Source organism: Cervus elaphus, chromosome 5, assembly GCF_910594005.1.
Source record: "Cervus elaphus chromosome 5, mCerEla1.1, whole genome shotgun sequence".
Classification (NCBI taxonomy): Eukaryota; Metazoa; Chordata; class Mammalia; order Artiodactyla; family Cervidae; genus Cervus; species Cervus elaphus.
In genome coordinates, this window is record NC_057819.1 from 93,597,599 (window position 1) to 93,609,848 (window position 12,250).

The 12,250-nt window shown below is 58.1% G+C and overlaps 1 protein-coding gene across 4 annotated transcripts; it reads right to left on the reverse strand.

Moving 5' to 3' along the window:
* Position 1: 1 nt before the first annotated feature.
* Positions 2-8,257, reverse strand: CORO6 (coronin 6). Of its 4 annotated transcripts, none has more exons than XM_043903281.1 (11): positions 8,037-8,257; positions 6,625-6,884; positions 5,048-5,170; positions 4,306-4,435; positions 4,028-4,209; positions 2,790-2,909; positions 2,245-2,349; positions 2,012-2,157; positions 1,594-1,651; positions 1,268-1,498; positions 2-1,175 (listed from the first exon to the last, which is right to left on the reverse strand). In XM_043903281.1, exons 2-11 carry the CDS (start codon positions 6,820-6,822, stop codon positions 1,053-1,055), a joined length of 1,416 nt encoding a protein of 471 aa, XP_043759216.1. In that variant the 5' UTR covers positions 6,823-6,884; positions 8,037-8,257; the 3' UTR covers positions 2-1,052. The 4 variants fall into 4 exon arrangements, with proteins under 4 accessions (XP_043759216.1, XP_043759217.1, XP_043759218.1 ...); XM_043903282.1 differs by lacking the exon at positions 2,790-2,909 and adding an exon at positions 3,303-3,422; XM_043903283.1 differs by lacking the exon at positions 2,790-2,909.
* Positions 8,258-12,250: the final 3,993 nt, after the last annotated feature.

A 12,250-nucleotide genomic window follows, 5' to 3' on the forward strand; every position in this document is an offset into this window, starting at 1 on the left:
GTTTTTCCTATCTGCCTTTACTGGGGAAGACCGCCCACCCGCGGGTTGAGGGTTCCTTCTGAACCTCAGAGTGGAGAGGACTCTGAAGTAAAAGGACTTCTGGTGGGTCCTAAGCCGAGGGTTTCATCTGTCAGGGCCTCCAGGATACTGGCAGTGGCATTTACAGAGGCTGAGGGTCTCGCATTCCCACCCATGCAGGAGGCAGAGACTGAGCACTCGGTAAAATGTTTCATTCAGAACATCTTGTTTTCCTCCTAGAGTCAAGGCCACAGCAGAGGGCTGGGAGCTGTGTGTGTGGTTGTGTACAGCAGAGGGCTGGGAGGTGTGGGTGTGGGTGTGTGTGTGGGTGTGGGTGTGTGTGTGGGTGTGTGTGTGGTGGAGGTGGAACCTGCTTCTTCATGCCAGTTTTCTGGTTGGTTCTCCTGTGGAAGTGCCACGAGGAAGCCACCCTCTCCCCTGCAGGTGGGGAGAAGGAAGGGAGCCCTCTGCGATGTAGCCCAGGTGTAGTTGGGTGTAGCCCGGGGGACCGGCTCTACAGCCAACGTTTGTCTGTCTGTAGAACTGGGGCGATGCCCGTTCAGTTGACCATTCAGGGTGGTGGGGTCAAGTGAGCTGATTAGAGGGAGAAGCGTTGTAATTTTCCCCAGTCTGGGGAGACCCGTCGAATCGCTACCCCTTTGAGGTCAAGCCCAAGCTCCCCACCATCTCCAAGCATTGCGCTAACACTAAGCACTTTCTCTGCCCTGGGCGAGGAACAAAGGGGACACTGCCTGCGGTGCAGCACCATTGCTGAGGCCCCGTCAACCGGGCTTTCCAAGGCCAGCTCCTGCCTAAATCCCAGACGAGGTACGCAGCCAGGCGGGCGCCAGACGGACGCGAGTCTCTGCAATTGTCCAGGACTCCCGCCAAGGGCGGAGTTCCCTCCCCAGTCCCCGCCCAGGCCTAGAGGGGCGGAGTGCGGAGCTCGGGACCCAGAGCCGGGCGGGCAGGCGGGTGCGCTGGCGCTCCGCCCCGCTGTGCCTCCCGGCGTGGACCTCCCCGGCGGCGCTGCGCTAGTCCGTGCCGTCCACCAGCTCGCAAAGCATATTCTCCAAAGATGTGATGCGCTGCTCCTGGGCCTGCACCTGCTCTCGCAGGGCCTTGATCTCCTCCAGCAGCGTCTCCAGGGTGTGCTGCTGCGGGGCGCAGAGGACAAGAGAGGCGGTGTTGGGCGCGGGGCGGTAGGGGGCTGTGTATTGGGCCTCGGTGGAGCCGGGCGGAGCCTTACCGACAAGGGGGCATCGCTGGCTGACTGGCTGCGACGAGGACCGGAGGGCGGGCGCACGTCCAGGATGTTGCGCTTGGTGACCCGGAGCTCGCGGTGCTTGGGAGGCACGTAACCGTCCCTCAACGAGATGAGCACGGGGTCGGCGTCCTGACCTGATAGCCATTCGTCCGCTTCTAGGGCCGGCTCAGGGCCCGGTGTATCTGGGTAAAGGTCGTCCTGGAACAGGTCTGACTGCGGGGGTAGGGAGACAGAACAAGCGGAGTGCCCGGCCTGCTCCGCTCCCTTCCGCCTCGGAGCTCTGCCCACCCCTTTCGCGATCAACTCACCTTGCGGGGCACAGTCATGACGATGGGTTCACATTTTCTTTCGTGCAACTTGTAGAACCTAAAAGGGAGCGGGGATCAGCACCCGCTCAGGCTCCCACTCCCTTCACTTTTGCTGGGGACCAAGGAGTTAGAGGCCAACATTTGCTGGGCGCCTACGATGCATTGCACTTTAAACACATCCAACTGGTAAAACGCCTCTCAGAGGGTGTTTATCATCCTTAACAGGTTAAGAAACCGAAGTTCAGAGAATGCCAAGCGTGTAGCGTTGGGGCTGGCAGTGGAAACGAGTCTGTTTGACCCCAACCTCCCGACCCAGCCCACTCCTTTCCAAAGATTACACGCCTGGGGAAGCCCCCGTGTCTTCCCGGATGGGACGTGGGGACAGAGGCAGGTGAGCAGGAAGGGCAAAGCTGCTGACCGTGCGATCTCGCACTTGCTGACATCGAGTCCCCGCTTGGGCATGAAGCCCATGCCCCTCTGCGGCTCCTTGCTGCTGAAGGTGTTCAGGTAGTGCACGAAGGGCGGTTCCTCGGTGATCTCAAAGTACCGAATGCTGCTGTCGCCCTGCAAAGCCAGTCGGTTCAGAGCCGTACCGGGCGGGCCCCCTCATCTCCGTCCGGCCCCCTCTTCTCCCCTCCCGGCCGCCAGCACCTTTCCGCACAGGTAGACGATGCTGGAGTCGGGATCGTAGAAAGGCAGTAGGACCCCGTTGCTTGTGTCCATCTCCTGCAGCGCCACTGGCTCCTCGAAGTTGTTCTGCCCAAGCACAGGGGGCGTGAACAGCCAGCCCCATCCTGACCTCGGTGCCGCTTCCGGATGCCCCGAAGCTCCTGGCCGCTGCCTGCCCTCCCTGGCGCCCTGGCACTACCAAGGCAGCTCTGGTGACGGAACTGCAAAGCCCACCTCTGGACACCACTCCTGGTCCCCGCACCTAGACCCCCTGCGCCGCCGCATGCAGTCACTGCAAACCACCCCCAGGGACTGGGCATCACCAGGTGGGGGCGCCAGCGTGGGCTCCTTCAGGCGACGCAGCAAAACTGGGCAGAGGGGTGGGTGTGGGGATGGCAGGCGCTGCCAAGGGGGCAGCAGCCTCCAGCCCTGTCCAGGTGGGCATGCCCTGCGGGTGGGGGGCGCCTGGCCCCTCCCCCGTGATGCCAGTCCCCGGGGCACACACCCCAAGCGTCCAGCTGCGTTACCGGGTCCCACAGGCCCAGCTCTCGCTGGCTCATGCGGGTGAAGCCCGTGGTGAAGATATGACCCTGGCGCGTGAAGACGGCCCGCATGGGCCTCATCCCCTCGTGGGCCGCAAACCTCTCCTGGGGGGGGGGAGGGGGAGACAGGGAGAGGCGTCACCCAGCTGCCTGCCCCGGGGAGCCTGGAGGGCCGGGCAAACAACTTACTGACTGGGGTGTGAGGGCGGGGGCGGAGACAAAGGGGGCCCTAAATATTCAGTTTCCTGGGGCCCCCCTGGGTGGCCCCAGGCCTGGAGAGCGCGGGGCGCGCGCGTCTCTCTGCAGATGCTGAGCCCTTAAACGCCCTCAGGGCAGGGGAGATGTCTGCGGGCTTCCCCGGAGCGCAGCCAGGCTCTTCCCAGACCGGAGCTCCCCGCTCCGCTTCGGCTCTCTTGGGCGCGGGCCACGGCCGGGGAGGGCGCTCCCAGCTGACCCAGCGAAGGAGCGAGCGCGTGCGCCCGGCGCGGCCTGGCCTACCGGGTCCCAGAGCGCGAGTTGCCGCTCACTCATCCTGCTGAAGCCGGTGCTGAGCAGCTTCCCGTCTGTGGTGAAGACGGCCCGCAGCGGGCGGGCGCCCTCGTGAGGCCGGGCTCGCTCCTGCTCGCGGGGTTAGTGGGTTAGAGCGCGCGCTGCTCCGCCCGGCCCCGCCGCGCTGGACGCGCGCCCTCCGCGCCGACGTGCAGTGTCCCGTGTAGCCCGCGCCCCGGGTTAGATTGAGGCTGGTGAGGCCGGTGCCGCCGCCCTCGCAGGCCACCCAGCTGGGACAGACAACGCGCGGGGATGGCCCCCAACCCTCCGCCCGGCGGGTCAACTAGGTTGGAAAGGGGCCTGTCCGCGAGCCAGGGTTGGGCTCAGACCCGGGAAGAAGGCGTGCCGGCTGGGAGGAGAGGGGTCCGGGGGCTCAGGGTCATGCAAGGTCTGGTGGGAGGATAGAGTTTGCAGCTTCTCCCCTCCTTGGTCACGAATAGGGCAGCCCTCCTCTGGGCTGCTGAGAGGCAGGGAAGGGGAGGAAACAGGAACTGGGCGGAGACTAGCGGGGCTGGGGGCTTACTTAGGGCAGGGGGCTAAAGGGAGGACTGGTGGTCTGGGATCGAGGTGGAGAAGGTGAGCGCTGGAAGCAGAGCTTAGGGAAGGGCGGGTACAGAGGCCTGATAGCTGCCCCCTGACGTAGGAGCTGGGGAGTGGCCAGGCCAGGCACTCACCGCCACCACCTGGCCCTTGCGCGGGTCGATGATTCGCAGGGTCTTGTCCTTGCAGGTGGTGGCTAGTAGGCTCCCGTTGGTGTTCCAGCACACGCTGTGGATGACGTCCGGGTGCATGTCGTCTAGACTCAGGAGCACCTCCCCAGTGCCCACGTTCCAGACGATGATCACATTGTCACCACCTGCCCAGAATGGCCAGTCACCATCACCTGGGCCCCGCCTTTGCCACTCCCCCCCTCTCCGACCTATGGTAGGGACCCCTCCCTAGCCCCCCAGACCTGCACTGAGCAGGACATTCCGGGCAGTGGGGTGCCAGGAGAGGATGCCCACACGTTTGGAGTGGCCCTCCAGTGTGATGATGGGCTCTGTGATGTTGCGCACAGGGGTATAGTCTGGAATCTGCCACACCTGGGTGGAAGGAAAAGGCGTAGGGTAGGTGGGATGAGGAGCCAGCCAGCTTCATCACTGCCCCTCCCCTACTTCCTGGAGAAGGAAATGGCAACCCACTCCAGTATTCTTGCCTGGAAAATCCCATGGACAGAGGAGCCTGTTCATGGGGTTACAGGCTACAGTTCATGGGGTCGCAAAGAATAGGACACGACTGAGAGATTTTACTTCTTCAATTCTTTCCCTAATCCCCCACCCCCACCTCAACTCTACCGGCTCTCTTGCGGGGTAAGGGTCAGATGCAGGACATGTGATGGTGCCTGCCTGGGGCAGAAACGGCTGGGAGCCAGGAGGGGGCGCTGTCAGCTCTCCAGAGACCTCCCTACTCCCCTGAGCAGGGAGACTTAAGAGCACTGCCCCCCTGCTCTTCAGGCTCCAAGGTAGCCACGGCTATAATTAGTCCTAAGCAGTGCATCCTGGGAGGGGGTGGGCATGTAGCTGAAAATAGCCTGGGAGCTGGGCAGGGCAAGCCCTGGCACTCAGCACCTCCCTTACCACCTTACAAAGCACAGGTGAGGCCGCCTTCCCCACCTCCCCTGCCCCACAGCCCAGCAGCATCCACCTGGTGCCTACCATGATGGTGGTGTCGTCTGAGGCACTGGCGATGACGTTGTCATTGTGCGGGCACCAGTCAATGTCCAGCACAGGGGCAGTGTGCCCAGTGACCAGTGGGTAGTTCTTATCCACTCGCCCTGTCTGCAGGGGTCAGAGAAGGAGACGTGGGGCTATTCTCCTGTGTGTTTTCAGGGGGTTGGGAGTGGACCTGTTTACATCTCAACTGTCTGTTATCTGTTTTCTCTTTGCAGAACTCACCCCCTCTCTGCTCCTCCAAATCCAGCCAGCCTGCTTCCTCTACATCCCTGAAGGCAGAGTCTAAGTCATTTACTATCAAGGCATCAGACGCAGAGAGGTAAGATAACTAACCAAGGACACACAGCAAGGTACTGCTAGAGCCAAGACTTAACTTCTCAGTCCAGTGCTCTTCCAAGGACACCTCCTTGGAGGATGCTGCTCTTGGGCCTGACCCCTGCACCTGAAATATCTCTGGGAAACCCCTGCTGGACTAGGTCAAGGTAAGGTTATATGCAGTGCAGGGCTGCACAACTCCTTCCTAGCCTCACTGGGCAGATCTCTCCCTGGTCACTGGCTTTACCTTGGAACCACAAGCAGCAGGCATTCCTCGTGCCTGCTATCTCCCAACCTGAGCTGAGGCCCATCTATTTTTAATCTTTATGGTATGTTTGTGGGGGCTCTGAGGCCTTTGCAGGGGCTGGCATCGACCCAGACCAGGCAGCAGGGTAGAGGGGTGGCCGTGTGGCACTGGAATGGTGGTTGTCCTGGGGGAGGGGGTGGCTCCCGATGAAATTTGAGCCCTGGGGATGACGTCCTTGGATGGCGTCTGCATTGTCTTGGAGTGAGTCACTGGCTATTGTCAGGCCTCATCCTGACCTTGCCACCTGTGGGGCCTCCCCTAACAAGGTGTAGGGGCCAGAATCCAGGTCAAGGTCATGCCTTGGAGTGGACAGACTAGGGATGGGTAGGGATGGCTGAGGGGCTTGAGGCTACTCAGTAAAGGTGATGGTCATTGCTTGGCCCCCATCCCTGGAGTATTGGAGGCTCTGGCCTGATATGTCATGTCCCCCTGCCTTTTGCTCTCGTTCTACCTCACTGCAAGAACCAGAATGGGGGAGGCAGCCAAGGATTCTGGATAGAGCGTGACCCTGTCCTCACTGTGCTGCTCTGGTGTGTGATTTAATCCAGTAGTCACCCTAGGCTGGGTACAGAGATCCAGAGGCCAAAAACACGAAGAGGTGTGGCATCAGGAGAGTAGGAACAGAATCTGGCCAGGTCCTGACTCCACTGCTTCCCAACTATCCATCACCCCCTCCAGGTCCCTGCTGGGTTCAGGGTGCTGCAAGGAGAAGGGATGGGCTGTGCGTGGGTGGGGACCAATGTGATGCTGCTGTTCTGGAAGGGGTGAGGGAGCCTCCCAATCGGTCCCGAGCGATTGGGGGATAGGGAGCAGTCAGTCTGCCTAGACTGCCCTGCCAAATTAGGAATGGAGCTAGGTGAGAACACAGGCTGCTGTCTGGAGTCCCCAGGAGTCACAGTCGGTGTCCTCCACCTGCTTCCTTCCCTTCATCCCTCACCTTGGCCAGAGGCAGGACGATGAAGGCACCTCCACCCCCAGCCTCCACAATAATGGCCAGGAATTTGGGGTTGACGGCACAGAAGGAGCTGTCCCATGTGACCTTGGACACACGGATGTCCTCGTAGGCCTGGTCAGCCTTTGCCGCCTGTCCAAACACGTGGCGGAACTTGCTCTGCCGAACCACGCGCCGGCTCATAGCTGGGGGCAGAGATGGAGGATCTCAGTGCCCAGAAATGCTTTTGGTCCTTAGTCCTGTAGCTGTGGGAGGGAGGAAGAGTTGGGGGAGTGGCACGTGAGAAGGATTATCTTGCCAAGAGTCAGGTATAAATTAATATAGAGTCTGGCCCTAGAAGCAAGGCGTTTTCTTCAAGGTGATTAATATATGGGAAAGTTCTTTACTGAGTTCGAGGGACTTGGATTTGGGACCTGACTTCTTAGAAAACCGCCCCTTAGACTGGTGTTGAGAGTGGAAGCTAACTGGGCCTGAAAGCTTCCTGGACGTTCAAGCGGTTTTGGGAGGAGCCGCAACACCAGGCTGCCCTCCGGCTGCCAGCCTTGGGTGAGCATCTCTTCACCGAAGTGGTTTATCTCCCAGAAGCGTCTTGTCCAGAATCAGAGACTTCTTGGCTTAAGGCCATTTGTGGGGCTAGGACTGCAGCCCCCCAAGATTCTAAGCTCAGCCTCTCTGGCATAGGTAAGGCGAACGGGGTTTGCCTTTTTCTAAAAATTTGCCAAGGAGGAGTTCCTCCTGTCAGCTAACCTGAGTCCTTCCTGCTGTCCTCAGTCTCCTCCCATGCTGTCGGGGGTGGGAGTGGGAGGAACGCGCTGTAAGGTGGATCTCCTCCTCCCACCGCTCTCGCACCGGCTTCTCTAAGAGGCCCTCACCACGGTATTCTGGCTTTTGCCCGCCATGCTTCAGTCCCAGTTCTCCTCTGGGTCCTCTCTCCTGCTAAACTCTTGCGTGTGGGGTCCTCGAACCCCTCCCCGGGCCAGAGCCGGATTTTCAGAAGTGGAATGGGGAGGGTGAGGTGCCTCTTCTCCCGCTAGGAGCTTGCACTCAGCTCTTCCCCAGGGACCACACCGAGCGCTTCCCAAGCCGCAGCCACTGCCTCCAGCCCCTCCCCAGCACCGGGCATCCTTGTGCCCTTCAAGCCGCTTCTGCAGCCCCCGGCCTCAGGCCTGGCCTCCGGCCTCCCCGCACCCTACTCCGGCTCCGGCACTGCGTTCTTGCGAGACGATGTGTCTGCGCCCTGCGGGCGCGCGGGCCGCTGTCCGGCCAAATATAGACGCCAAGTCCGCCCCGCCCGGGACCGAATTTGGCGGCTGCGGGGGTGGGGGGCGCAGACCTCTGTTCCCTCCAGACACCCCGCCCGCTCCACTGGCTGCGGCGGCGGTGTCGGCGGGGAGTACCTGGTCCTGGGCCGGCCGAGGGGCGCTCACGCTGCGACTTCTCTGCGGAGGGGCTTCGGGGTGCGCTGGAGGCCGAGGGAGGCGTCAGGGCGCCGGAACTGCCTCTCCGGGTGTCCGCGGCGTCTGGGGCCCGGGCGTTCGGCTGCGCGATCCGGCCGCTGCCTGCGACTCCCGGGGCCGGGCGCCGCTGCAGTCCCAGCTGCCGCTGCCATCAACCTGCGGAGGCGGGGCCTCCGGCGGGGCGGGGCCACACGGGCCCCGCCCCTCCAGCGGCGGGAAAGTCGAGCGCTGCGCCTGCAGCGCGACCCGTCCGGCGGCCTGGGAGAAGCGTCCAAAGTAATTTTGCGTGTGTGCTCGCGGGCTGTGCGCGATCCTTCTCCGGGCTCCGCGCCTACCGGGTGAACTGGGGAGGCCCAGGTTCCCAGACCTTAGAGCTGGGCGCTGAGAGAGCGAGCCTACGAAGGGGCGCGCTCCCCTTAGAGCCGGCGGCCGCGCGAGATCAGATGCCTTCGCGCTGCATTCCTGCTGCAATCACACTCCCAATTTAGCCAGTCCCGGCAAGCCGGGGCTGTGGGACTGCACGTCCGCACACCACCAAGGAGAGGGCCCGAGGATGCTCTGGGGATCCTCGGATGAGGGCCTAGGTTGGCCCAGGGCAGCTGGGAGAGTACCTGACAGGGGGCTGTGAATGTTATTGTTACTGTGTTATTAAGACACTGCCACTGTACTAGGCATTTCATCTCTTTAGGGAGGATTGCACGGAACAGGGCAGAAAGCAGCCTAAAAACCGGGAGTGGGACTGAAGGAGAAAAACGTGAACACCAGGTTCAAGGAAGAGCAGCTGGCCCAGGTCTTTGGCCAGATTTTAGACACTGAACCTGACTCCACAAGTCTTGAGGGCCTTGTTTGTATTGGTGTTCTACTGTGTTCTGGGGAAGCCCCTACCCACTCCCACTCCCAAGACCCTTGATCTGAGTATTGATCAAGATTAAGTAAAAGTTAAAGTCGCTCAGTCGTGTCCGACTCTGCGACCCCACCGACTATACAGTCCATGGAATTCTCCAGGCCAGAATATTGGAGTGGGTAGCCTTACCCTTCTCTAGGGGATCTTCCCAACCCAGGATGGAACCCAGCTCTCCCTCAGTGCAGGCAGATTTTTTACCAGCTGAGCCACAAGGGAAGCCCAAGAATACTGGAGTGGGTATCCTATTTCTTCTCCAGCTAGTCTTCCCCACCCAGGAATTAAACTGGGGTCTCCTGCCTTGCAGGCAGATTCTTTACCAGCTGAGTTAGACCAAGATTAAGGCAGAGATAAAAAGAAATCTGGTCAAAATGCAGCCAGTGAAAACAACTAGTCCCTTTAGCTGCTGTCTAAGTAGTCTCACCAGCTGCCTGGATTTCTTCCTTTAGATCATAAGGCCCTGGAGGGCACAGGGGACCAGCGATTGCTTCTCATTCTCCAGGAGTGAGTGAGTGAAGTCGCTCAGTCGTGTCCAACTCTTTGCGATGCCATGGACTGTAGCCTACCAGGCTCCTCCATCCAGGGGATTTTCCAAGCAAGAATACTGGAGTGGATTGCCATTTCCTTCTCCAGAAGATCTTCCTGACCCAGGGATTGAACCCGGGTCTCCCGCATTGTAGGCAGACGCTTGACCGTCTGAGCCACTGGGGAAGGTTTTCTCTGGACGCAGTTGGAAATCAATGGAACACGGCCTTCCAGAAGGTAGAGGTCAGCATTAGGGGTAAAGGGAGGGAAGGAAGGTGGTGGGAACCTCAAACGGATCACAAGGCTTGTTTCTCAGGAGGAGTCCAAGTATTCAGTGGCTTGTGGGCCAGACACTTGTTATGGGTACTTCAGGAATAATTATGGCATTGGAGTGGGGCATAAGAGTAGATGAATCTTTTACCTAAAGATTCTGGGGACATGATTAGGAGGAAAAGACCTGAGTGACTCAGTAGCTCCTTAATAACAATAGCTACACACTGTATTACAGACATTACACTTATTAATTCCATTCTGATAATAGTCTTCTGAGATGGGTACTATTATTACCCCTGTTTTACAGATGAGGAAACTGAGATAGTAGAGCTGAGGTTCTTACCCAAGGGTTCTGGTGTCTGGGTCAAGCTTTTCAGCACCATGCATTTCTTTTTTTTTTAATTTTTATTTATTTTTGGCTGTGCTGGGTCTTCGTTGCTGCTTGGGCTTTTCTCTAGTTGTAGCAAGTCGGGGCCTCTCTAGTTGCAGTGTGCGGGCTTCTCATTGCAGTGGCTTCTCATTGTGGAGGACGGTATCTAGGGTGTGCAGCCTCAGTAGTTGCAGCTCCCGGACTCTAGAACACAGGCTCAATAGTTGTGGTGCACAGGCTGAGTTGCTCTGCAGCATGTGAGATCTTCTGGGATCAGGGACTGAACCTATGTCTCCTGCATTGGCAGGTGGATTCTTTACCATTGAACCACCAGGAAAGCCCAGCACCATGCATTTCTGTCTCTCCTTGAAGGAGAATGCCACTTTGGCTCACAAATGCTGATACCAAGAGTTACGTTTTGTGGCACAGAGGAAAGGACACATGGACTAACTACAAAACTGGAGTTTCAGCTGTTGCTGAGTCACCCTATTTTTGCAGCTCTCTTGAGCTGTAAAATGAAGAGGACTGGGTTAGGTTCTTTCCAACTCTGCACCACTTGTTGGCAGAAAAGCTACGTGACATGCTGTCTCCTACCTTGAACTGGCATTTTTTTTGTCTCTCCTCTCCTTTTCTCATCTTTAAAGAGAGCCAGGCCCGCCATTCTAGAGGGAAGGGTCTGGGACTAGGAAGCAGGAATCCTTCAATCCATTCTGCCTTCACTTGGGTAGTAGGGGAGGTGTGCTCTCCAGCTGCAGGAGCAGGAACTCAGGTATTGTTTAGAGCTGGTAAGGCTCAGCCCTGCCCTCTAGCCTTCTTCTGGCTGCCAAGGCCTGGCAGAGCCATGGGTGGGTGGAGCTAAGGCACAAAGAATCAATCAGTGGAAGAAGCTCCTTGGACTTGGTGCTTTCCCTTGCTGTTATCCATCTAAACTGCAATCCGTAGGAGACAGGCATAGACTTCGCCTTTCATAAAGCCATTTTTTCTCGAAGAGATGGTCTGGGAACTTAAAAGAGATGATTTGGTCCATTTGCTTTGGCTAGAAAGCCATAACTGATCAGGGTTAGGGACTCCAGGCACCCCTAGAATATTTTGTGAAATGACCTTGCCTTCATCATCAGGCACTCTGGCACTCAAGCCAGACACCAGTGGTGTGCTCATCTCATTTGATATGGATGATTCATATCATCCATAAAACACTGACAAGGCAGTGTTTTCTTTGGAAATGGAGCTTTCCCTAGATGGTAGCACTGCTTTATATGTGATGAACGGCATCACTATATATCTTATGATGGGTCTGTTGGAGGGGTGGTAGAAGTGGAGACCCCTTCCCTCCCAGCCTGGTTTGTTGTGGATTTTTGGGCTGTGCCATGCAGCTTGTGGGATCTTAGTTTCTTGACCAGGGATTGAACCTGCGCCCTCTGCAGTGAAAGCTCAGAGTCCTAACCACTGGACCACCAGGAAATTCCTCCCCTCTCTGCCCTGTCCCCAACCTGTTTTATTAGAGAGCTGGCCGCATCTCTCTTCCTCTACCATTGAATTAAGTGCTTCTTTTCTAATGGTGGGAGAGGGTTAAAGCTTTTACTTCGGAAAGTCATGTCCCATTTCTAGAACCCTTTCCATGAGCTGAGGGGCCTTGTGCCGAACAAAAGCTTGTGAACTCTCATTCATGTCCACAGAGGTCACCTACCCGAGAAATCCAGTCTCTGCTGGGCCAGGTCATGGCAGCTGTCTCGAGCAGACACTTTGTCCCACGGATGGTGGAGGAATTTTGGTTCCTTTGCTTATTTATTCTAACATTCAGGTGGTGGCTTTGACAAGAGCCTCTTTGACCAGGCAAGTTCCCAGCCTGGTCACTTGATTGGAGCCACACTATCTGAAATAACCTTTGGTGACCCCATTTCCCATCTAGTCCCTGTTTTGTGAGAGGTAGAAAGTTATATTTCCCCCCAGCGCTCAGCTATCTCATAGGGAGGGAGAGCAGTCAGTGAGAATTGATTCATGTTTACCATCAGTGTTCTCTTGCAATCCCCCCACCTTCTCACTACCCTCCTCTTTTGTTGTACTTGATCGAGCACACACTTCATC